General features: G+C 40.1%; 1 protein-coding gene and 1 pseudogene across 1 annotated transcript; one reads left to right on the top strand and one right to left on the bottom strand.

The window, feature by feature from the left end:
• Window positions 1-688: 688 nt before the first annotated feature.
• Window positions 689-16,873, bottom strand: LOC142423378 (cystatin-8-like). Its single transcript, XM_075528660.1, has 3 exons — window positions 16,643-16,873; window positions 5,622-5,735; window positions 689-772 (listed from the first exon to the last, which is right to left on the bottom strand). Exons 1-3 carry the CDS (start codon window positions 16,871-16,873, stop codon window positions 689-691), a joined length of 429 nt encoding a protein of 142 aa, XP_075384775.1.
• Window positions 16,874-23,820: 6,947 nt separating this feature from the next.
• On the top strand, window positions 23,821-24,636 carry LOC142422672 (zinc finger C2HC domain-containing protein 1A-like; annotated as a pseudogene).
• Window positions 24,637-25,917: the final 1,281 nt, after the last annotated feature.

The raw sequence follows: 25,917 nt of genomic DNA, 5'->3' as shown, positions 1-25,917 counted from the left end.
CTTTCATAATAGCAGTCTCATTCCGTATTTGTCCTTTTATATACACGTCATTTTCAACAATTATTGTTTCCATGAATTTTGCCTCATTCTTTCCTCTCTGTTCACGCACCTCTTTCCTTCCCCTTATTCCCATAAGTTCAACAATTTCAATTTCTTTTCCAGGCACGTGTGCATGCCCGCACAGACACACATCATGAATCAACTTGCTTTTGAAGTTCTATTGCCTGAACCCTTCTCGGTTTGTGACCATTGCTGAAGTTCACTTAAGAAATCACACAAATCTGTTCCCCTCACAGAGGCCCCACTGGAGAGGGAAGACACATCACTTGTCCCCTCGGGACTAGCAGATAGGAAGTAGCCTTACACCAGGGAGGCATCCAAAAAATCTAACAGTTAGTACCCACTGGGCTCAGTGTCATTAATCAAATGGAATCCATATTTAGATCTGTGGGGAATAAAATCAGACCCTCACCCCATTCTTTGTATCTGGTGAAAAATATCCCCGGTGGTGTACAAGCTGTTCCTCACCTTTGATTCCATAAAATAGGAATTGGCATATCTACACAATATGAAACCAGAAACAAAAGACAAGCAGAGAAGGTGTGAGGAAGTCATGTTGATATCAGCCTGTGTACAGCGTTTCCCTTCTCTCACAAAAGAAAAACAGAGCCAGGGGGAGAGGTGCGTCCTAGGCATCCACACATTGTCTCTTCACCACGGTAAATTCTCCATTCCAAGGAAGCGCTCGTACAAAAAAGCTGCAAGTTAAGTTCTGAAAAAGACAATGACAAAGACAACTGAAGTCAGTGTCACACGATAAAGTCAAAAAAGGCTTCCTGTTTTCCAGACTTCCATTTAGCAATGTTCTGGAAGGTGTGCTGTGACCCATAGAGAATAGTCTAAGGCATATGCTGGGCTGGCGGCTTCAGAGCTTTATAGCTGTCATCAGCAGTCCCAGAGGAATGCTTGTTTAATTATGCATCACGGAGGGACAACCAATGATAAAAATAATAATATTTTGTGGAATATGACATGCAAAACTTATTTTCATTTTCAATTATCTTTTAATATTTTCTATCATTCAAATGATATAATTCTATGGTACATCTAGGCAAATATATGTTATTTTAGTAACAATGACTACTTTTGCTCCCACAAATGTGTCAGGATAATAGCAATATAGAGAATTCTGTGGGTTTTCTTTCAAAATACTATTGAACTGGTGAATAAAATATTGTCATGTGTGTAAGATACATATATAGATATCATGGCTACTGAGTTGGTTATAACTTATAGTGAAACAATAATCAGGAAACATTAAATTTTAAAAAACCACATTCTTAAATAGGGGGGACTGAGTTTTCCAGTGCAAAAGAATGTAACAGGACTCATACCCACGCTAGGTACAAAGACAAACTCAGCTGGATCAAAGACCTAAATGAAAAGCACACAATCACAAAGACCATCAACAAAAAAATAGGGACAAAATTAAGGACCATCACACAAGAAATAAACACTACCAATATAAGGGGAAATATACGCGCTATAAAAGACAGCCACCACTTGTCTGTCAGTTTGTGCTGCTGTGACGCTGGGAGCTATGTCCCTGGTCTTCCAAGTGTCCAGAGGGTCACCCACAGTGAGCAGGCTCCAGACTAAGCACAGAAAACGAGGAAGGAACCTGCTGTCCCTGCAGAGGAAGCAGCTGCTGAAAACCTTCTGCATAGCTTACAAACGCTGTCAGAGGTGATGGAAGCAGAATGCTGTCAGAGACAGGACTGGAAGATGGGTTCCCAGGGTCTGAGGGCACTTGAAACGTGACTGAGGAAGAGCTACTTTCTGGGAGTGAAATCGACCTTGATGACTTGAATGGAATAAAGACTCTGGGAGTGGAGACTTGGGATCTTCATTTGCGGATGGGACATGACTCAATGTAAGAAGAGACAGCTGCAAAACGCTGCTAATGATCAGAACTTAGAATTTATGAAGTATGAATCTAGGAAAATTAGAAGTTGTAAAAAAAGAAACGGGATGCATAGTGAGCTGACACTGGTATTGGTCATTTTGAATCAGAAAATCATACGATTTACTCTGCTGGGAATGAAACAGTCAAGAGGAATGGAGTTGCATTCATCTTCAAAAAAGACATTTCAAGATTCTATCCACCTTGTAGGAAATCCAATCAATCCAATTACTATTCAAATGTATTTACCAACTACAAAAGTCAGTGATGAAGAAATTGAAAAATTCTACCACTGAATTAGTCAGAAATTGATCCAACATGCAGCCAAGATGCATTGATAGTTACTGGTTATCGGAAGGCAAAAGTTGGAAGCAAAGAGGCAAGAAAAGTAGTTGGAAAATATGAACTTGGTGATAGAAACGAAGGTGGGGCGATATGTCAGAAATTTGCAAGGCGACTTGTGCATAGCAAATATCTTCTTTCACAAGCATGAACAGTGACTATACACATGGACTTTTCCCAGTGGAGTGCACTGAAATAAAATTGACTACATTTGTAGGAAGGGATGGTGGAGAAGCTCAATAGAGGCAGCTAAAATCTGGCCAGTGTCTGACTGTAGAACAGGCCATCAATAACTCATATGGAAGTTCGGGTTGAAGCTGAGAAAAACTAAAACAAGTCCATGAAACCCAAAATGCCAGTTTGAGTCTATCCCACCTGGATATCTAGAACATTTCAAGAACAGATGTGCCTCATTGAACACTCATGGTAGAAGACTTGAGCTGTGTGAGGACATCAAGAATAGCATGCAGGAAGAACGTGTTTAGTCATTAAAACTATAGGGTAGAAATAACAGAGCAATGTGGGCTTCAAAAGAGGCTCTGAAACTTGCTCTTAATAGTAGTGTAGCTAAAGCAAAAGGAAGGAATGATGAAGTCAACGAGCTGAATAGAAATTTTCAAAGGGCAACTCTAGAAGACACAGTCAAATATTATAATGAAATGTGTAAAAGAGCAAAAGTTAGAAAATCAAAAAGGCAGAGCACGCTCACCATATCTTGAACTGCAAGAATTCAAGAAACAAAATGATCTCTCAAGTTAGAACATTGAAAGATATTTTGGGATAAATATGGAATAATGCAGGAAGTATTCAAAGAGTCATTACACCAACACAGAAGAGTCTACAGTCCCTCATTTTAGGAGGTACCATATGAACAAGGACCATTGTTGCTGAAGGAAGAAGTTCAAGTTGCACTAAAAGCATCAGCCAAAAACAAGGGTCCAGGAATCGATGGAATACCTTCTGAGATGTTTCAACACACTGATGAAGTACTGGAAGTACTTACTCATCTCTGCCAGAAAATTTGGAAGACAGCTGATGTCAGTTGGATCTTGGTTCAAAGCAGAGAATGCTAGAAAAATGTTTACTTGTGTTATATGGACTATGCCAAGGCATTTGACCATGTGGACTATAAATAAATTATGGACAACCTTGAGAGGAATGGGGATTCCGGAATACTTCATCGTGCTCGTGTGGAACTTATACGTGGATCAAGAGGCAGTTGTGTGAACTGAAGAAGGGAATATTGAATGGTTAAAAATCAGCAGAGGAGGGTGTGGCAGGGTTGTATCTTTTCACCCTATTTATTCAATCTGTATGCTGAGCAATCATCAGAGAAGCTGGATTATATGGAGAATGTTGCATCAGGTTTAGAGGAGGGCTTATTAATAACCTTTGATATGCAGATCGCCCAACCTTGCCTGTTCAACATGAGGAGGATTTGAAGCACTTGCTGATGAAGATCAAGCAAGTAAAGATTACACCTCAGTATAGGGTACACCTCAATGTGAAGGTGACCAAAATCCTCACAACTGAACCAATAGGTAATATCATGATAAATGGAGAAAAGGTTGAAGTAGTCAAAGATTTTGTCTTGCTTGGATCCACAATCCATGCTCATTGAAGCAGCATTCAGATGGCCAAGGGGCCTGTCCCCCTGTCTGGCATATTTGAACTTATAATGTTTTGCGTTCCACTAATCTTATTCTTCCCCAAACATGTATAACCAGGCTCTAAACTTGGGTTGAAAGGTCTTACGGTCAATAGATCAAAAGACGGAGTGTATTAGGTAAGTCTACTGCACAAGACCTCTTTAGAGTATTGAAAAATCAAGGACAAACTTGTGCCCTATATGCAAGCCATGTTATTTTCAATTGCCTCATATGCATTTAAAAGTTGGGCTTTGAATAAATAAGGAAGAACCGATGCATTTGAATTGTGGTGCTAGACAAAAATATTGAAATTACCATGAATTGCTGAAAGGACAAGCCAATTTATCTTGGAAGAAGTACAGCAAGGGTGGTACTTAGAGGCAAGGATGGCAAGACATCACCTTACATACTTTGGGCACATTGTCAGAAGAGACTAGTTGCCTGGAGAACTTCATGCTTGGTAACATGGAGGAACAGTGGAAAGGGGGAAGGCCCTCAATGAGATGAAATGACATAGTGGCAGCAACAATGGATTCATGCACAGGAGCAATTAATTGTGAAGATGGCACAGGACTGGACAGTGTTTTGTTCTGTTGTGCATAGAGTCACTGTGAGTCAGACTGACCAGAGGCACCTAACAATGACGCACTCCTAATAACAATATATATAAACATAAGACAGAAAAAGCATAAATATAAATGATCAGGTGGCAAGCTCTCTGCTTAAGTTAGTTCCTGGAGTATCTACTATTAATTTGAAATGGATAGAACTTGTCTATTGTTAGCAAGGTAGGCAGATTTAGTCAAAAAATAATGAGCATGCCAACTCTGTTCATTTTAACTTCAATTAATTCTCTGTGCTATGCAATATGTAAACCAGTTCTCCATTGGAGTCGTGGATTTCACTCAGGCCCACTGAATCAGAAACGTAAGTGGAAACCAACTGTCTCTGTTTAATCAAAGCCTCCGGGTGATTCTCATGCCAGCTCAAGTGTGAGATCCACCAGACTAAAGAAAAGGGCAAAGTCACTGAAGTTCCCTGGTGGACAAACTTCCAGAAGTCTGAGTCCTTCCATCTTGGACTAAGCAGCTGTCTGTGGATTTTCTGAGGTTCTCTCCATTCTGTGGTCAGGAAATGCAGGCTTAAGACTAAAAACCCCTGGGCCCAGTGCGCTTGGGCTGTTTTCTGATCCTCATGGAAACCCTAGTTGAGCTTAGCAAAACATGTTAATGTGTGCTTGGGAGCACAGGCCACTGTTGACCTAGTCATTGCTGAGCCTTCAGCTACAGGAATAGCGGCTGACACAAAGTATTTTATGAGCAGATGAGTGAATGGAGTGAATGAGCTCATCCTTTGTGCCTTCCCTGAGCAATGAGCTAGCATAGGGCCAATGGATGTAGTTCAAATCCAAGGGGAACGTGCAACCATCATAGCAAAGACTTGCTTTGTCAACGTCCTTAGATGTGGAACTTTTGTTCTCAGAATGAACTTGGCCACACGTGGTCTCAGTGAAAGAGGGCTCAGAGCATCCTAGTACCTTCAGTATTTCCTCCTAATCTCAGCTCTAAAAGTCACATGTTTAACCTCAGAGAGGTGTGCATACCACAAGTTTCTTTGTCTAGTCTCAGAACAACCATGCCTTCACTGTCCGCTGGTTTGTCACCTACCTTTCCTAATTTGTTGCTTTGTTGAATGACACAGTTTTTATTGTAGTTCAAAGGCTTTTTACAGGTGCTGCGGGCAATTTCCACATCAATGAAGTATTCCATGCGATCTGTGACCTGTTGGTTAACAACCATGCAATTTTATTCATAAAAAATGTTTGTTTTAGTTTTAACAAATACTAAAATTAGCACTTATTCTTATTATTTTCCTATTTCCTCCTTTCTCATGCCTTCTCCTTCTTGACCAACCCCCCTTCACCCCCCGTAGCTATAGCTCTCCAGACGTATCTTAGGTAGGAGAGGAACACTCACTGCTTTGAATGCAGGGTTTACAGAGACCTGCTTAACAACATGGTAGCCAGTACCTAGAACCACTACCAAGACCCTTTCTAGTGTGAGTTTCTTTGAAGACAAGACCTCCTCATTTTTACTCTTTTTAACTCAAGCACAGAGCAGACCACCATGCTTGATGAAGGATAACGTCAGCAGATGCCAAGATGTTACAGATTCACATGGGCCAGACAGGGGTCAACTCCCTTGGCCACCTGAATGTCTTCTCTGGAGAAGCACCTGTTCACGTCTTCTACCTTTTCTCTTTTCTGTTAAAACTTTGTATTGTGAATTAGGTAAAGGTTTGCAGAGCAAAGCATCAGTTTCATAGTAAACAATTTTTACACTCTGTTTCAACTTATCAATTACAGCCCTCTAAATGTAGCATCACTTATCCAACTTCCTTCCTCTGTTTCCTGTTTCCATCCCCTCCATCTAACCTAGTCCTCTGCATTTTGTCTTTGGCTAAATGCTGCCCCATGGTTTCAAGTGGATGATTATTCTAACACAGGAGTGAATTCACTTCCAGGTGACTAAGAGCTGTTAGGTAGTGAGGTAGTTAGTTTATTGTGCCAACCTGGCTGATAAACACTTGTGGGGTTAATTGAAGGGCAGAGGTATAAATGGCTCCGTGAGCCTCACCTTTCGAGTTTTGGGGTCTCTTGCTTTGTGATGTTCAGACCAGGGTGCAGCTGCCTTAGCCAGTTCCCTGCTTCAGCTGGCAAGGCTCACTTCCTGCAAGACATCCCTGGGGAGAAGCCACATGGACTTATCTTGATGCAGCCCTGGGTGCTGCAGCAGCCATGTGGAGATCCCTGCCAGCACTTAGATGTTTACACGCACACTGACTCGGTTTTATGTTGGAACTGTGGGCTTGGGCAGCACTGGGTTGGGATGTTTTCTTGATGCCCAATTAACCTTTATATAAAACTCTCTCTTATACATGAGTTTCTGTGGATTAGTTTCTGCAATGTACGTAGACTAACACAGGTAACTTAGCATAGGGACTGGGGTGTCCATTATACATGCTCAGAGGTTTGAGCTTCTGGCCAGGAAGGGGTGGTACACCTAGGTGGGCGTTGCACCTGGATTGGCCCATCTAAGGCAGGTGAATTTGATTCAGCCAATCGGGTTGACCTGTATCGTCCACCTCACCTCCCAATGGGTCCCTGAAAATCCAGAGGCTTTGCTCTGGCGCTCTCTCCCAGCAACTGTTTCACAGGGCAGCACAGCCGGGCTGGGGTCTGGAGCAGTTCTGGAGCAGTTCTGCAACCTTGCTGAGGCCTGTCTGGCTAGTGTGTCATTTACTGTAAAACCTGAAACTGCTTCTAACTTTCACAAAACTCACTTGGATCACAAACCAGTCTTCGGTGTGAATTCTTTCTCGTGCAAAGCCAAGGACCGAGGTATATTGCCCCCACGAGAGATCTAACATGGCCATAGTCTCAGTGGATCTGTTGGTCACTTTCTGACCAGTAAGCCTGGTCATGTTCCTAAATTGGGTTTTTTCCCCATATCTTCTATTAGGCTCATTTTGAGAGCTGTTGGTAGCAGTTCAGAGAATCATCTGGTTCTTCTGGTCTCAGGACCATGGAGGTTCATTTTTCAATGGGACTAAATGTTTCTATAAGTCTTTCTGTTGTCACCGTTTTCTTTCCTCTGGATGGGGAGAAGCTAATAGTTGAACCTTAGATAGCTGCTCACCAAATTCATTTTTAGTGGAAGTTTAAAATTACTTGATCATTTTCTCCTTTTGTTATAGTTCTGCTCATTTTTTAATGTATTGTTTCCGTCTATGTTATCTTAGGTAGACATTGTATTTTGAAAGATTGTTATGCTCTTCTTTGTAGTATTTTGTTATTATATTTTTATTTCAGTTGATTCTATTGTGTCATTGCCCATGTCACTTATTTGTATGATATTCATCTTCTATTTTGTTATGTTTGCCAGTAGTTTATCAGTGTTATTAATATTTTCAAAGAACCAGCTTCAAGTCTTGTTCACACTTTCTATTGTTTTCTTGTTTCATGTATTTCTGTGCTAATAATTATCATCTTTTCTTCTGGTTACTATAGGCTTCATTTGCTGTTCTTTTTCTAATTGTTGGAGACATTGACTACAGGTGTTGATTTTGGTTCTTTCTTCATTTTCAATGTATGTTTACTGAAATAAATTTCTCTCTGAACATTACTTTTGCTGTGTACAAAAGGTATATATATGCTTGTTTCATTTTCCTTTAATCAAGAAAATTTTGAAATAGCTTCTATTACCCAGTAGTTTCTTTTTATTGTTAATGAGATGGAGGTTTGCATACCAGATCAACAGCTTTAATGATTTATCGACACTCCCAAGAGCTTGCCCTGCTCCCCGCCTTCCCATCCTCTGTTGTCAGATGTTATCTTCCCCTTCATGAAGCTAACACTTGTCAACTCTCTGTCCTGTGACTTCCACAGTCTTTCCTGCCTCGCTAATCCTGGTCACCATCATTTTGACACCATAACCTGTATCCTAACTCTGACATAAGATTTGTCTCATACAGGATTTTTACTTTTCTTTGATGAATGTCGGTAAGCATAATAGTCTCCAGATCCATCCATGTCGTGAGGTGTTTCACAGTTTGATCTTTATTGTTTAGTAATGTGTAGTATTCCTTTGTGTGAATGCACCACAATGTACCCCTTCTTCCACTGATGGGCATGTTTTTCATAGTCTTGCACTATTGTGAATAGTGCTGCAACCAGCATGGGTCTGCTTATCACACTTTGTTCCTTGGTTCTTTAGGGCATGTGCCAGACTAGAGGGAACACTGGCGCATATGATGTTTCTATTCCCAATTGTTTGAGGAAGTATTGGTTATGTCTGCATGTTAATTTGACTCAGTAGTCAATAAGATCTATCTTATCAAAATTAATATTTTCACTCCTGGTCCTTTTTGTTTCCATTTGCTTGTTATAGATTTTATACTTTTATTTTTCTTTTTTATCCTTATCTCTAAGTTATGTCTATTATAGACAACATAATCATGTGCTGTTTTATTATACATTCTACATCCTTTGACTGGTTATTTAAACCATTAATAATTCAGTGTAACTATCAACAAGTATGAAGGTACTGTCTTATTTTGTTTTGTAATATTTTTGTAGGACTGTTATTTTCTTTGTTTTATGTATTATTTGGTGCTAAGTTCATTGTGATTACATTGATAGGCTTTATATCAACTTGGGTGGGCCAGAATTCTTCCGTTATGTTATCTAACATGGTATAGGCAATTCCATGATTAGATTTTCTATGAAGCAGCCAACAAGTTGTGGAGAGAATAAACAATATATTTCACTGCCATCAAGTTATGATTCCAACTTATAGAGATGCTATGGGGCAGGGTAGAACTTCCCTTGTGGGTTTCTAAGACTATAGCTCTCAGGGAGTAGAAAGTGTACTCTTTCTCTCAAGGAGCAGCTCGTGGTTTTGAACTGTTGACTTTACATTTAGCAATCCAATGCATACTCACTATGTCACCAGGACTCCATGGGGAAAATAGACCTCTTAATCTGGTCACAACCTTCACAGAATTGAGAGAGGTTTAATTCAGAGTGTGACATTATCTTTGTATAAATTGGCAGTGTGGAAGCTATTTGGTTTCTACTGCTGAATTTGAATATGGCATCTGGTCTGTCACCCTCCTATTGTGTCAATCACTGATCCCAGGAGCCATCAGTGTAATGCTGACCTTGGTTGGATTCACTGGGAAGATCTCGGATTCCTTCAGCTTCAGCATCCACCAGCCTGTCATCTTTCTGCTACAACTTCCTGCTTCCTTGTCAGCCCCTGCAGCTATAGGAGTCAGGAGAAGCCTTCAGCTTATGTCTGACCCACAGATGTGAATCAGATTGTACTTAGTAATTTCTACAACAATGTGAGCCATTTCTTAATATAAATCTCTTTCTATATACATACACCTATAAGTGTCACTGGTTTTCCTTCTTGAGAGAGCCCAGCCTAACATACATTTTTATAATAGTTTCATTGACATATCTTACACAATCTGAAATATCCATTCACATACAATTCTGTTGTTCAATCCCATGGAATGGAGTTACATAATCATCAATGCTATCAGCTCCCCATGCAGACCCCCTTCTCCTCCCCACCCTCTCTCTCTTCCCCTACTCTCAAGGAACCATTACTCCTATTACTGTCTCTGCAGGGTTATCTATCTTGACTTTCATGTACCAAACAATCTTAAATATACATGTAAACACACACAAATCTAACATATATGTTTTCTTATTAGGTCCTTTGTTGCTACTGTTTAATTGTCTACCAGCTCTTTAAATTTTTGTGCTTTTGTTTTGAAGGGAAAGTTAGTTGTTTTTATTTGAAGTTAACCTGCATTTACCATTAAATTTCTAAGTTTAAAATAGTCCAGTCTATCTTAATATTGTCTTGACTTACTCTCTGTTTGGAAATCCTATAACTACATCTTTATTGCTTTCTTGTGCTTTGTAGTTATCACAATTTTTACAATGATGCCTTTGGATTTCAAATATGTGCATTTATTTTGTTTGTCATCCATCTGATCTGGGTTGATCCCTAGGTAATGCTTCATATAGATCTCATGTTGTTGTCTCCCAATTGTTCATTCTCTGTCCGAAGAATACCCTTGAGTATTTCTTATAAGTTTGATCTGATTTTTACACATTCCCTTAATGTATGCTTATCTGGAAAGGTCCTAATTTTGCCATTATATTTGAGAGACAGTTTAGTTGAAAATATAAATTTAGCTGGCATTTTTTTTCAAGGTTTTATAGATGCCATGTCATTGCTTGTCTGGTGAGAAAAGAGAATTTTGTCTTATTGATTTTCCTTTGTGGTTAACTTTTCTTTTTTTTTTCTTGATGTGCTTTCAGAATTATTTTTTTGTCTTTGGCTTTTAAAGTTAGATTATTATATGTTTCAGTGATTTTTCTTGGGGTCTATGCAGCTTGAGCTTCTTGAATCATCTCTTTGTCTTTCATGATAGTAGCAAGATTTTTTCCCAACAAATGTTTGATGATTTTCTCGGTGCTTTTGTGTTGTTGTTAATGATGCTCTTCTGGAATTCTGATGAGAAGTAAATCATTCCTCTTGAAGATAGCCTCCATAATTCTTAGTCTTTATTCATTCTTGTTCTTGTTGTGTGTTTTTCCTCGTTGTTCCCCTAACCAATTTGTATTAAGAGATTTGTCTTCAATTTATCTAATATTTTTCCAAGTATCAAGTATTCAGTTCACACTCTTTCCAATGTGATAGCTGTTTCTGAACTTTTGCTATCAACTTCTAGATTTGTATTGCTGTTTTTATATGTGTTTCTTATTTTCCGTTTATATTATCCATTTATACTTGTTTTGCTTTCCTGAATTCTTCTAGATTTTGGTCTGTGGTTTCCTGATCTCTTTCCTAACTTATTTTAGGGACATAAATATAAATATTATTAATTTATTATCAGTTTCAATGTCATAGCTTACTCTAGAAAATATTCTCGTTCCATATATTTGGTCAGTTTGTTTGAGTCATCCTGTTCTTTCTTTCTTTGCATGTAACTTGAAGTTGTATGTAATGCTTCATATATTATATTGCCATTATTTTTATTTATTAATTGAATATTGGATTGATTCACCCTGATTTTTTTCTTTTGTTCTAATATATCTGGGAAACAGGAGAGGATTGCTTCTCTGGTTGTTAGCTTGGCAACTCTGGAACTGGTGGTGACGTGTCTATTGATGGATTTAGTAATGGGTAGTGGATGTGTGGTTGAAAGTCTGTGATTACTGGTAATCTCAGAGTAACCAAGTTTAGGCTGAGCACCTGTTGGTTCTCCATGGGATCAGTGGTACTAGCGTGTGTTGGGACCTTTGCCTAGTGGGTTGGGGTAGGGATTTATTATTGTTACAAATAAATGCACAAACATAGGGGAAAGTTATGATAGCTTCTTAAATGTGTCCACTTTTATGGAATGAGTCACTGTACTGTGGGGCTCAGGACCATAGTCTTGGGGACAGCAAAATCAATTGAGCCATGCAACAACAGTCTCCATCACCCTGAGTCAAGAACCCCATGGTGCCTGGCTACCAATACCAACTGCTCTGAAAAGGATCACATTAGAAGATTCTTGATAGAGTGGGAGGAAAGTGTGCAGAACTCAAAATCATAAGAGAGATGGAGTGTATTGGTTGTGGAAAGACTGGTGGAACACTCAAGACCCTAGCTCACCTTTTGGGTCTGAGAACTGAACTCACCGACACGTTTGAACAATCGACCATTTGAGATAAAATAAAACATATGAAATGTCAAGTTCTTGCATCTCATCACATCCTCCACTTAGGTCTGAACATGACTGAAGGTGGTGTTTTTATCTTAAATCCTCTTCCAACTAACTTTGCACTGATTTATATCATATCAAAACAGCTGTTCTGGAATCATCTAGGGACTTAAATCATGAAAAGTCAATGTCCTTTGAGTTTGGGGTGGGAGATCCTGGTGGCATAGTTGGCCTGCTAACCATAAGTTCAACAACTTAATCCCACCAGTCACTCCATGGGAGGAAAAGGAGGCTTTCTATTCCCATGAAGAGTTACAATCTTGGAAACCCATTGGGCACTTTTACTTTATCCTGAAAGGTTCCTCTCAATTGGAATGATTTGAAAGCAGTGAGTTTGCATTTTTTTTTGTTTTCTGTTTTGAGTTTGAAGGGAGGGGGAAACAAAGTCAGGAAGGGACAAATTGTGGTGAGAGTAAAGTTTCCCAATGGAATTCTCACAAGAGAGTCCTGCTAGCCTGAAGAAGGAACAGGAGCTTTTCCATAATAGGGAGACATCCCTCAGTGCACACTCCTGGCCTTTTTCTCACCAAAACAATTTTCAATGGATTTAAATATTTCTTCCTTATAAGGCACATGATCATCTGTTTCCTGAGAAAAATCTATCGAGATGACACTTTTGGAATCCAAAATAATTGGTGGACATATCCTCCCTGACTGAGCTATCTGCCTTGAATTCAACTGTTCCATCACTTGCCCAGGGAAGCCCCTGTGTGGTTTGGATATTTGTTGCTAAAGGCATAATAGCAGGCGAAGACAAGTGTAACACTGACAGAAACTTCCTGCAGCCACTCACAGTTTGCAGAGACATGTTGAAACTTATTTTGTATGAAATAAATTCATGCATTTAAATTCATGGAACACTAGTAGTAATACTTTTTTATTTATCCTTATATGCAATCCTGAAATAGCAGTAATAGCTATAATCTATGAACGGATACATAGATAGAAATGCAAGTTCAACAGGTGGAGGATGGCAAGTGAGACTATACCTACTAAATAGGTTGGACCTAGGATATTTCTACATAGCATGTGTGCTGCATACAGGGGCAAAGTTATGAAAACTTCTTAGCCGTAACCAAACATATTGAATGAGTCACTGCACTTGGTGGCTCAAAGCTACAGCCTGGAGAATACTAAGGTCCATTTGCATAAGAGTTGTCAAGGAAAATGTTCTACATCTTACTTTGGGAAGAACCAACAAATGTCTAAAAGATTGGTAAGTCGCTATACAATGTTCAACTACTAGACTCTCCCAGTCTGGAGCAAAGAAAAGTGAAGAAGATTAAGACTTGAGGAAATGGTTCATGTAAAGACTAACAGACCCTGCAAGCACCTGCCTCCATAACCCTAAGACCTGAAAAAGGAGAGAGATGATGCCCGGCTACCCCTGCTGACTGCTCTGAAAAGGCTCATAAAAGGATTTGCTGGATAGGTTGGCAGAAAAATGTGATCGAAAACTCGAAATCATATAAAAGATCAGATTTAGTTTGTATCATAGAGACTTATGGAAGCCAACAGACTACACCTTTCGACACCCTTCAAGTCTGGAACAAAATCACCATTCTTTTCCCCCCACTCTATCTAGGAGTTTGCAGTCCTTCATTCTAACTGTCTCCTGGAGTCTTCCAATTTTTCACTTTACTTTGCCCAACTTTCTGCCAAATAGACCTGTAAGCGGAGCAATAACATCAGAGAGGTATCCACTCCTTAGGCCATTCAACCATACAAGATCCAAAGGGCAGCGATGGCCCAGGGATAAAGCTCAGGAGGTGAGAAGGGTGAGAAAGAAAGGCAAATAGAAAAGGTAACACAAAAATCAAGTTGAAGGACTTGTGCTACATTTGCAGTCAACATCTCAAAACAAAATGTTCATAAATTATTTAACTGATGCCCAATTTGATCTGTCACCTCCCAAATCACAGCAAAATGTGAAAAAACAAACTAGACATGGAGCTACATTCTAGGGTACAGACCTCTGGATCTAATGGAATTGCTACGAAGGCCTATACAATTCTACAGTTACCGAAGTATTATTCACAAGGGCAGAACCAGATGGAGACAACCTCAGTGCCGTCGACCAGTGAGTGGATAAGTACAATGTGTTACACTCATACTGTGGACGACTACTCAGCAAACAAGAAGAACGAGGTTCCCAAATCCTTGGGACATGAGTGAACTTGGAGGACATTATGTTAAGCCAAAAGAGTGACAAAAATATAAATATCGAATGTTTTCACATGTATGAAATAACAAACAAGGAAATGTACATTCATTAGTGGTTGCTGCTTGTTATTTGGAGTAATGAGAAAGCTAAGACTGACTGAGGACAATGTAAAAGGGGTTTCAGAAAGTTCCCCAAAATATTTTTTCATTATCTTTTCATTCCATTGTCTCACAAATTTTTGAAGTCCCTTCATATGCACAGCTTGATGAAGGTTTACACAAGTAAAAAGAACCAGTGCATGAAAGATAAAGGTGTGCCTGATCCAAGGTCATGGGTTTTTTTTCTATAAACGTATATGCATACAAAAACTGGACAATGAATAAGGAAGATTGAAGAAGAGTTGATGCCTTTGATTTAGAGTGTTGGTGAAGGATGTTGAGTATACCATTAACTACCAGAAGGATGAACAAATGTCTTGGGAAAAGGTAGCCAAGATGCTCCTTCAAAGCAAGAATGGCACAACATGGTCTCGTGTACTTCAGACCAGCCATCGGGAGGAACCGTCGGGCAGGACGGCTGGCGCAGCGGTTTGGCAACAAGTGCGAGGATGGCTGCGAGTTCTGTTGCCCGGGCGCTTGCTCCAAGTGGGAACAGACTCAGTGGCACCTACAACAACATTGGTGTCTTTCAATTTTAGTTCTGGAATAAAGAATCGGATTTTTTCATTATTCCATGAAAAAGTCGTTGGACACTTAATACAATAACATCTAATTTTCAAACAATAACAAAATATCCAAAAGTATATAGGTGGGTAAAAACGTCCATATGCAAATACTGCTGTGGTTGTTAGGTTTTGTTGAGTCAATTCTGACTCATAGTGACCCTATGAAGACATTGCTGGTGCGTGAATTTGAGCAATAGTTGTACGGACTGGATTTCCTTGAAGGTGGATAGATCTGCTTCGAACCCAAACAGCATTGTGCTTCAGAATAGATCTTCAAATGTCCTTTTTGATGGTGGATGCAATGCCAGTATTCTTCACTACGTCGCTTCCAGCATAATAAGCCATAGAATTTTCTCATTCAAAATGACCAAAGCCAGTTCATTTCGGCTCACGAATGCCTAAGATATCGATCTTTATGACTCCATTTCATTTTTTATGACTTCCAATTTTCCTAGCTTCTTACTTTATATATTTCAAGTCCTAATTAATAACTGGTTTTTTCTTCTATTTTAAGTCATGGACTATCACAAATGAATGTCCCAAAGGCTTTAGTCCCCCATCAGTATGGTCAACTTTACTTTGAGAAGGCAGCTCTTCCTCAAGCTTTGAGGGCCTTCTGACCCGAGGGGCTCATCTTGCACTATCGCTGCCACCATTCTGCTTCTCTTCTTTTAGCCTTCCGTGTCTAGCAGTGTTTCAGTGCTATCCAGAAGGAAACATGCATACTAAAGCTGCGCATCGGAGGCATATAAGCTCCAGAACACTGTTCACCATTCTGCTATTTGTAATTGGCTTTTCAGGCCAGATTTGTTTCAAAGGTTCACCAAAATATGCATTTAGAAATAGATTGTGTAGTATAATAGCTAAGTACAATAACACTTCCTTGAGTTCCTCTACCTCTGGAAAATGGATATATTTTTATAAATAGAAAGTCTCCAAATAAAATTTGAATTAAAAGGATTAAAGAATATGAGCTTGGGTATTTTGTTTACAGATACGTTAGATAGTACCATATGCCTCTCTTCCACCCCAGATTTCATGTTATATGAATAGGTTTAAATATTACCTATAGCAACATCATTGAAAAATATTCAAAACACTTAAGTCTTCTCTCAAAAATAGTGAATACAAATAATGAGCACTTGATTTACCATTTGGAAAATCAATGACTATGATAAGTCCTTAGGACAATAGTCAAGTACATGTAAGAGGACTTCAACAATTCCTGGAAAATGGAATGGAAAGAAAGTGGAATTGTCCAAGAACTTTTGAAAGCCCTCTCCTATGTACACTGCTGGGGTTCTTCTCCAAGTGGGTCTGTTCTTAAGCGATCACCTATTTAGGACTTTTGGTTATCAATCAATTTTCTATGTGCCCGTGCTTTCCAGTCTAGATTCAACCTGTGGCACATGTTTAAATACCCTTCTATTTGGAGAAAACCCCTTTACCTGAAGCTGGGCTTGCAATATCTTGACCACCTTGAAGATGTACCTCTCCTGGCTTTCTTGGTTGTATTCTTGCATAGCGAACCACAGGCATTGCTTCACGTTAGCGTTTGATGAGTTGACTGGTTTGAGTTTCCTCAGCACTTTCACATGATGCTTGGCTGGATCTGTTGCAGCCACCACCACCACCAGAATGGTCAGCAGGAGCAGAGAGAGCCGCTGAAGCCTGGTCATGGTCCTTCTGTCAAGGGGACACAGATGTGCCGCCGCCTCCTCTTGGGGCGGGGTACTGTTGTTGCCTGAATAGGTTCAAAAAGGTCACTAGCACAGGGGGCTCCTGTGTTGCTCTAGTTGTATTCGAGGCAGGGTCACTGGGATCACTGTTAGGGCTCGCCTCTCTCTTGCTCCAATTCTGGGTGTAGCTATCTCCGTCTTAGTCTAGTTGTATTCAATGCAGAGCCTCTAGGGCTCACCTCTCGTTTGCTCTAATACTAAGTGTAGGCTTTATTTCTAGGGAACTTCCTCTCCATCTGAGCGCAGGCGTCTCTATGCAGATTGCTGTGTGGATGACCATCCACTCCTGTTAGCTGTCTCTCCGTCCTACGTGAGGAATGGAAGTTGCTGCTGGGAGAGAGGCTCCTCTCGAGCCTCAGTGCTTTATAAACCTCTTGGCTCCAGACCTTCTATGCACTTTCCAACCTGCTGTACCCCATTGTGCCCCTTCTTCTCTCCTGTTACTTGCTCCTGACCCACTGACTTGCCAATACTCTCAGTTCATACCTGTGGTCTAGTCAGGAGCCCTGATTTTTGGTGTATCTTTACCTGACTTCACTTCCTGTTGGAAAGTCACACAGAAGTCCCTTTGTGATGTAATAGAATACTGGCCCAGCCCCAGTGAGGACACTACTCATCTGCAGGCCCATGATCTGTGGGCCCAGGCAGCATGTGTATGTCTCCTGCATCTTCCCTCGGGGTGGAGAGCCTATCAGGGACCTCCTGCCCACAGGCACTATAACCCTAGCCATCTACATTTCTACCCTCAGGGCTCCAATCATTTGAATCAAGGACACCTCTTGGCATAGTCCAGACAGGGCATGGATCACATGAACTGCACTAATTCCCTAGACTTGGTCTTAAATAGTGTAGTGTCAAGCAAGTTCCTAGGGGTACTTAGAGGAGGCATTTTGATTAATAGGTTTATTAATTAATAGGTTCTTGATCTTGAAAGAGGGCTATGTGCAGGAAACGGGATAAATTTAATTGGAGACTGCATATATTGTACACCCTTTTGCATTTAAGCTACTTAGTGGTGACATTTTCTGATTTCAGCAATGTGTCGGCTGCCTTCTCACCACCCTATTGGCAAAGGAGCGGCTCCCGCTAAGGCTCCCTCTAAGGTAGAGAGCAAAGCCATCCCTTTGTTCTGGGTCCCTGAGAGTTCCAAGCACAGAGCTTTCACAGGGTCTAGGCCTCTTGAAACAGAATGTAATTTGTTGCAACCACATGGTGAGGACTCAGGGAGTTTATGGGTTGGAGAGAGCAAGCATCTGCACAGAAGAGCAGTGCATCTTCTTTGACAAGTAGAAGTTCTGTTCTGGGATCTCTCCTAGACAAATGGAACTTTTCACGTGTGTGTGTGTGTGTGTGTGTGTGTGTATCTTTGTGTATAGTTAAGCTGTTGTGACAGGTCTAACCTCTCCCATGACTCCTGTGAGCTATCAAAGAGAATGATCAGATCCAAAGGAGCAGGGTGCCAGTCAGTTTGAAGGAGAAAGACTCTTGTGGACTTCTGAACTTGAAGACAAACTTACCAAAATGCACACCATGCAGTTGACTCTGACTCACATCAACCCTGTAGGATAGAGTAGACCTGCCCCTGTCCCCTTGGAGTTTCAGAGGGAGCAGAAAACCTCATATTTCTCCAACATTGCCATAGGCAGTCCAATGCATAACCAACTTTGCCTCCAAAGCTCGAGGCTACTGAAATGGACACCCAGGTGGTAGGACACAAGGGGAGCAGCTGCTATCTGGACTGAAAGGGGAAGCGAAGCTCAGATTTCCAAAGAACACAGCTGGCATATGGACGGGGGTTGTCACCCACATGTCTAAGTATCAAAGAGATAAGGGATCTTGAGATGCGAGTTCCCTGGATTGGCACTGTGAGCAGGCTTAACTAGAGAATATGCTGCCTGTGTACGCACCTTAGTTAGGGGTATGGGGATAGTCCAAGCATGACACGGGTTCCATGAGAGGATGTAGTTTCATGTTTGTTATTTGTTCGCATAATTCTATAAGGGGGTAAAGAAATGAAGGCCACTGCTTGGGGATAAGTAGGAACTGCATCTTGCCTCCATGATGAGGAGAGTTGTTTCGTTAGAGGAGACAGGAAAGGACTCCTGAGGTTCCCCTGATCTTACATCGGTCAAGGCAATAGTTAATATTGAGTAAACTGCTCTGTCTGGAATTGTACCCTGGTTTAAGGCGGTAGTCTGGATAAGTTTAAGAAGGAGAAGGCAAGGACCCCCAATTCAAGGCACCCTTGCTACTGTTAGGGGCCGTGGAGTTGACTCTTACTCATAGTGACCCAATGTGCAACAGAACGAGCCACCCTCACAATGGTTGCTATGCCTGCACCCATTGTTGCAGCCACAGGGCCAGCTCACCTCATCCAAGAGCTTCTTCTTTGGGCTGACCATCTCTGTTACTAAGTCTGATGTCCTTTTTTCAGAGACTGGTCTCTCCTGATACTATTTCCAAGGTATATGAGATGAAGTCTTGCTATCTTTACTTCTAAGGAGCATTGAAGCTCTCCTTCTGCCGAGACAGATTTGTTTGTCCTTCTGACAGTGAGCAGCCCAATATTCATTGTTCAAATTATCAATTTTTCTGCAGGCATCCTTAGTCACTGTCCAGCTTCCATTGTCTCTCATGAGGTGATTGAAAAGGCTATGGGTTTGGTCAGACACACCTTAGTTCTCAGAGTGAAGTCTTTGCTCCTAACATTGGAAGTGGGGCTTTAGCTCAATGTGATGCGCTAATTGGTTTCTTTGTTTCTTTGTTTGAGATGAACTTGTCATTAAAGACTCCAGTCCATTTCAGTTTTACTTTTCCTGCCTTTTTATTTATGGGCTTTTTTGTTTTTTCTTTTAGGCACTCAGACCACTATTTAGGTTTGAGGGATAGGCAATCTGGAAGGACTTTTTGAGGATTTTATTTGTTTGTTTTAAGAAACATACTGTATATATTTACAAAGCCCATCTCAAGGAATGAAACCAACACTATAGTCTGTTAACCTCTTCACCTATGTGGTTAGCTTTCTCCTTCCCCGCATCCTTCCTCCTACCCTCCTCAATGTCCTATCCCTCCCTCTTCCTGTTCCCAGCCCCATCTCTGGCCTCCCTTGTAGGCATCAAAGTCTTGCCTTTTGATCTAAAGACCACATTTCTTTTTCTTTGTTTTCCTTATAATAATGGTGCTATTAAATATTTATATTTGTGAAATTGACTGTTTGCTAATAAGCATAATATTCTCTAGGTTTGTCCATGTCTTGGGTGTTTAAGAGAGTTGTCATTGTTTTCTATTGATGCATAATATTCATAGTATGAATGTAGTAGTATGTGTTCACACATTCCTCTATAATTGAGATTTGTTATTGTTTTCATATTTTTGCTATTATGGAAATTGCTGCAAAAAAGGAGTGTTCATGTCTGTTCATGCTGTATTCTTGATTTATTTAGACTCTATACCCAATAGAGCAATTGCTGGATCATAAGGTACATGTATTTGCTTTTGTTTGAGGAAGAGCCATACTGATTTCCATAGTGATTGTATAATTCTATAACCCCACCAGCAATGAATAGCCATTCCAATCTCTCTGCATGCTCTCCAGCATTTATTATTTTATGTTTATTGAATTTTGCTAAAGTGTCAGTGTAAGGTAGCATCTCATTATTGTTTTAATTTGTGTTTTTATTGCTAATGAACTTGAATATTTCTTTTTATGCCTGTTGGCAGTTCATATGTTATCTTTGGTAAATTGTCTCTTCATGTTTCTTCATGGCTTGTGCCATTTTTTTATTGAGTTAGTAGTGCCATCCTTGTTAGGAATTATAGTTATCTGTAGATTACACGGTTTCGTTTCTTGACTGCTGCTTCCGTGAGCATTAATTGTGGATTCCAGTAAAATAAAATCCTTGATAATTTCAGTCTTTTCTCCATTTATCATGATGTTGTCTGTTTTTCCAATGAGGAATTCTGTTTTCTTCATATTGTAATCCATATGAAGGCTGTATGGTTGTAATCCGTAGGAAGGCTGTATGGTTGTAATCCATAGGAAGGCTGTATAGTCTTTGATCCTCATCCGTAAGTGCTTCAAGTTCTCTTTGTTTTCAACAAAAAAGGTTGTATTTTCTACATATCACAGCTTGATAAGAGCCTTCCTCCCATCGTGATGCCAAGCTCTCCATATAGTTCATCTTCTAGAATATATGCAGCATTGAATAAATATGGCAAATAGACACAACCCAGAAATACACCTTTCCTGAGTTTAAAGCATAGTAGCCCTTTGTTTTACTCGAATGACTGCTTCTTGATCTGTGTAATTGTCCCATGTGAACATAATGAACTATTGGGAAATCCCATTCTTTGTATTGTTTTTCTTATTTATCACTTCTTCTGTTGCCATTCCCTCAAGCAATGGTTTGGGTGAGAGATTCACCTTTAACTCCTAAGGAGGTAACTTTGGGTAACCTAAAGTGTATGGCATCTGTATTCATTTCTCTATTGCTCCTTTTAACAAATCACCACCCACCCACACACACACACACTTAGTATTTTAACACAACACATTAATTCTACAGTTCTAGACATAACATATTCAAAATAGTTTTGAGTGGGCTAAAATAAAGAAAACATGGTGGGCCTGGATCTCTGTGAGCCAACTCAGAGCCAAGCCTATCTGTGAGTGACCTTGCCTGCAACCCATGGACTCCTTAGTATCAGGAGGATCAAAGTAAGCATCAGATGAATTTTTTAAAGTAGAATTTCTTTTTAAAAAGAAATGTTTTGTTGATATAAAATTCACCTGTCATATACTTCGATAGTTATGTCACTTTTTAAACCTGTTCCTATGTTAGAAGACTCTGGGAGCAGGCTCCCCACTACTCACTGCAACTGTCAGGATTATGCATGTGATTCGTCAACCCATGGACCGTGGGTGCTGTCAGTGGTTTGCCATATTGCCTGCCAACCTCAGATTCTTTCAACTCCACAGCCACAAGCTGGATTTGTTTCTATTGGGTACATCTGTCCCTGCCTCCACTAGTCTATGGTCTTCCTGCTTTCTGGATTGTCTTCCTATTTCATCAGTCCATCAGCTGCATGAATCAGCTTAACATCTGACTCACAGACTTGAACCAGACTGGACTTAATGTCTTCTACAACTGTATAAGACACCCCCCCCAATAGTTTTATTGAGATATAATTCACATATTATACATTTCCATAGCTCAGTATGTAAAAAGCGCTGTATATACATCACCACAATCAGTTCTAGTGCATCCTCCCCATTCCCATATCCATTATCTGCTCTCCAATCCCATTCAAGCTCTCCACACCCACTATAAGTAATTACATCAATTATTCTCTCTATATGCCCATCCCTTCTGTGCTTCATAAACTGGAAAACAGAGAGTGAGAGAGAGAACAAACACTTTATCCATGTATAAAATAAATAATCCAGAGAGAAAATCTCCATTAAGAAACAAAAAAGAAATATTTAAAACTAGAACAAACCCAGAATGGGTCAAGAAGATCAAATGACCAGGTATTTTATTATAGCATAGTTCCATCTACTATCATTAAGTTTATAATAATCTATGAGGGGGTATCCTTCAAAAAAGGAAAAAAGTACAGGTAGGCAGAGTTTTCCTATGTTTCCCCACTAGGCGAGCATCAAGCAACTAGCTCTGAATTAGTGTACCCAGTGGTGTCACCTAGGAAGATCCTCTCTGGTCATAGTGAATTTTTTGTAAAAGCAGTTTCTCTTGAACTTCATTTTTTATTATGGCCAATTTAAGAGAACAGCATATGGCTATGAAATTTTGTTTCCTACTTGGGGAAAATGCTGCAAAAACAGTTTTGTTGGACAGTTGTGATGGGGAAAATATTGATGTAATAGGGAAAATTCAACTGTATGAGGGGTTTTCTCTTTCCAAAATAGGTGAAATGCTGATTGATGACAAACCTTGTTCTGGACATGGTTCAACTTCCCAAACAGACAAAAATGTTGACAAACTCAAACGGACCGTTGAAGAGGTGGGAATGTTATCTGGACTTTCTTGGAGCTCAGTTCAGCGAATTTTAACTGAAGGTTTGAGAATGAGAAGGGTCGCTGTGAAATTTGTGCCTCGGGTTCTGACTGACCAGGAAAGAGAGCGTTGAGTTGGAAACACGCCTTGCTTTGAAAGAAGAGCTCTGAAGCGACCCAGACTTGTTTTCCAAGGTCATTACTGGTGATGGGACCTGGTGCTATTCCCACAGCAAAGCTTGCTAAGTAAATCAGTGATCAATACGATGCCCATTTGGGTTTTTTTATGGGTGGGGGAGTGTATTTGTAATTCATTCCACCAGATCAAACTGTTAATCAAGTTTCTTTTGAGAGATTCTGTATAAGCTGCAACAGTGTTTGACAAAAAAGGCCGTATTTGTGGTAGGCGAGAGACTGGTTTTGCTACCATGACAATGTACTGGCTCACGGCCATCTCAGTAAGCCAGTTTTTGGCAAAACAAACAAACAAACAACACCCAGCATGCCTCTCTTGCCCTCATGCACTTCACTCACCTGACCTCTCAAATTCAGAGGGAAATGAAAGTAAAGCAATTTAACAACTTAGAAGAGGGGAATTAAAAACAAAGGAGGTGCTGTTAGCCATCCAAACAGATGAGTTTGAAAAGTGTTTTCAAGAATGGAATAATTAGACTTAATTGTATTAAGTATAATGGAGAGTATTTTGAAGGTAATAAGGTTGTTTTGTAAAAAAAATTTTTAAATACATCGCTTTGAAAAATATTCCGGATTTTGAGAGGTAGGCCCACCTATGTCTGATTGTAAGGGGATTCATGCTCTCAACCGTGTTCAGAGCGGATCTGCCAGAAGCTGAATCCTCATAGGTATACTGTAGATGGATTGTGGGTCCCTACTGTCTTCTACAGCCTGCTACAAATTGGGTGTTCACAATTTAAATTCTGATACCTTTCCCTACATCATATTTGGATTTTATTTGTCATCTTTGGATTATACCATAAGAGCAGCTAAAGGACTGGATAAAGCACTTAAAGAGAAAACTTTCACCTCCTTCTCCATCTTCCAAATGATCCTGATTATGTACAATGCCAAATATATATTGTCAAGGGAGATTCAATGAAAATGTGGCTCTTAGACATATCAATTTTGGTAAAGAATGGGAAGCACATATTAGTAATGAATATATTCTGATGGTATCAATGGAACACCAACCTCTTGGGCACAGGATAAGTGGCCTGCACTTGAAAAATCAAATTCCCTTGGAATCACATCATCAGGATCTTCACCATTACCACAGCCTAGTAGCACTAAGCAAACTCTTGTTGGTGTGCCACCAGATGCAAAGCCTGAAGTTAGCAGTTCTTGAAACAAACTTCAGACCTTATCTCCCTCCCATAGAGGGATAGCAGCCCCTCATGTAGGAGATAATGTCAAATCTCTAAATCCCACACCACCTAGTGTAGCAAAAAATCCTGCCTCTGGAATGCCAACAAACAAAAAATATTATACCATTAACTACATAAGTAGGCCAGATGGAGACTACCTGTTTTCACTTAATGGTGGAAACATTTAAAAGCAGTAAAGGAAATTCATCTGGACATTTACCAAAATTCTGTCATGTATGTGGATCAAATGCCCCGTAGAATGGGTGAAGTTCTGCTGTGAATGTGGCAATCACAGAATGGTTCTGTGAACAAAATCCAAGGCTCTCAGCTGTATGACTTGAGCAACTTGGATACTAGAGCACTTCTATAGAAAATGTTGTGCTAAAATATTCAAAATACCTTTTCCAGTAAGTTTTGGAGCATAATTCTTTGTGCCATGTGTATGTGTGAATATATATGTATATATTGTGTATATTAAATACTTGACATTCAGTTCTGTGCCATTCAAGGAAGTGCTCACATACATGTCAGAAAATAATTTCACAGAGAATCATTAGGTATATTTTTGAAAATGTAAACTCTAATATCCCTCCAGTCTTTAGGATAATTTAACTTTCAGCAAAAAAATATCAGAATAAACTTCTTTTTAATCGATGCCTATCTTTGTATAGTATTATAAAAGAATGGTGTGATAGTTACATAATCTGGTGTCAATATGGGGCTTGATAGGATTAAGTGTGAAGGGGTGGGGTCTTGTCTGTCAATCAGGTCATAGCCAATGAGTTCTCTGTGTGGGCATGGCCTTCTCTAGAGAATCCTGGGAATTCCTGGATTTCTTCCTTGGAGGTAGGAGACATTCTACTCTCTTGGCTCACTCCTTTGGAGACATTCAGCTGACAAGGATGACTCCCTGGGAGACATAGCAGCCGACAAGACACATGGAACTACAATAGTGCCCTGAACTGAAGAAGCCACATGGACCTACCCCTAATGCAACCAGACCTCTGAAGCCAGAGAAGCCACATAGAGACCCCTGCCACCGCTGAGATGCTTACAATGCCACTGAAATGTGAAGAAAGCTGAGTGTGCCCGGTTATGAAAAGACATAGTATCTGAGGTTAAAGGCTTGAAGTTGAACAAGCGTCCATCTACAACAGGGAAGCAACAAAGCCTACATGGAAGAAGCATGCCAGCCTGCATGATTATGAGGTGTTGACTGGAATAGGTATCAGAAGGTCAACAATAAGCAGCCATATTGATGTGAAGGAGCATAGGCAAAGTGGAGACCCAAAGCCCACAGTTCTTCACAAAAGGGCCACATGGAAGGGACAATATATCCAGGGTGCAGTAGAGCATTGATGAAACATAACACTGTCTTCTAGATTTTTTTTTAATTTCCTCCTCCCACTACTATGATTAGTAGATTTTCCTCACTAATCTTGCTAGATCTTAGTATGTACATTGGCATTATTAAGGTCTTTTGATATACAAAATCTAAGATAATAAACCCCTCAGAAACAGTAATGGAAGTAATGATTCCCTAAGGATACAGAAAGAGCGGGGGGAATGGGGAGAATGAAGAACTAATA

This window comes from Tenrec ecaudatus, chromosome 12, assembly GCF_050624435.1.
Source record: "Tenrec ecaudatus isolate mTenEca1 chromosome 12, mTenEca1.hap1, whole genome shotgun sequence".
Lineage (NCBI taxonomy): Eukaryota > Metazoa > Chordata > Mammalia > Afrosoricida > Tenrecidae > Tenrec > Tenrec ecaudatus.
This window is presented reverse-complemented; position numbering and strand designations above follow the sequence as displayed.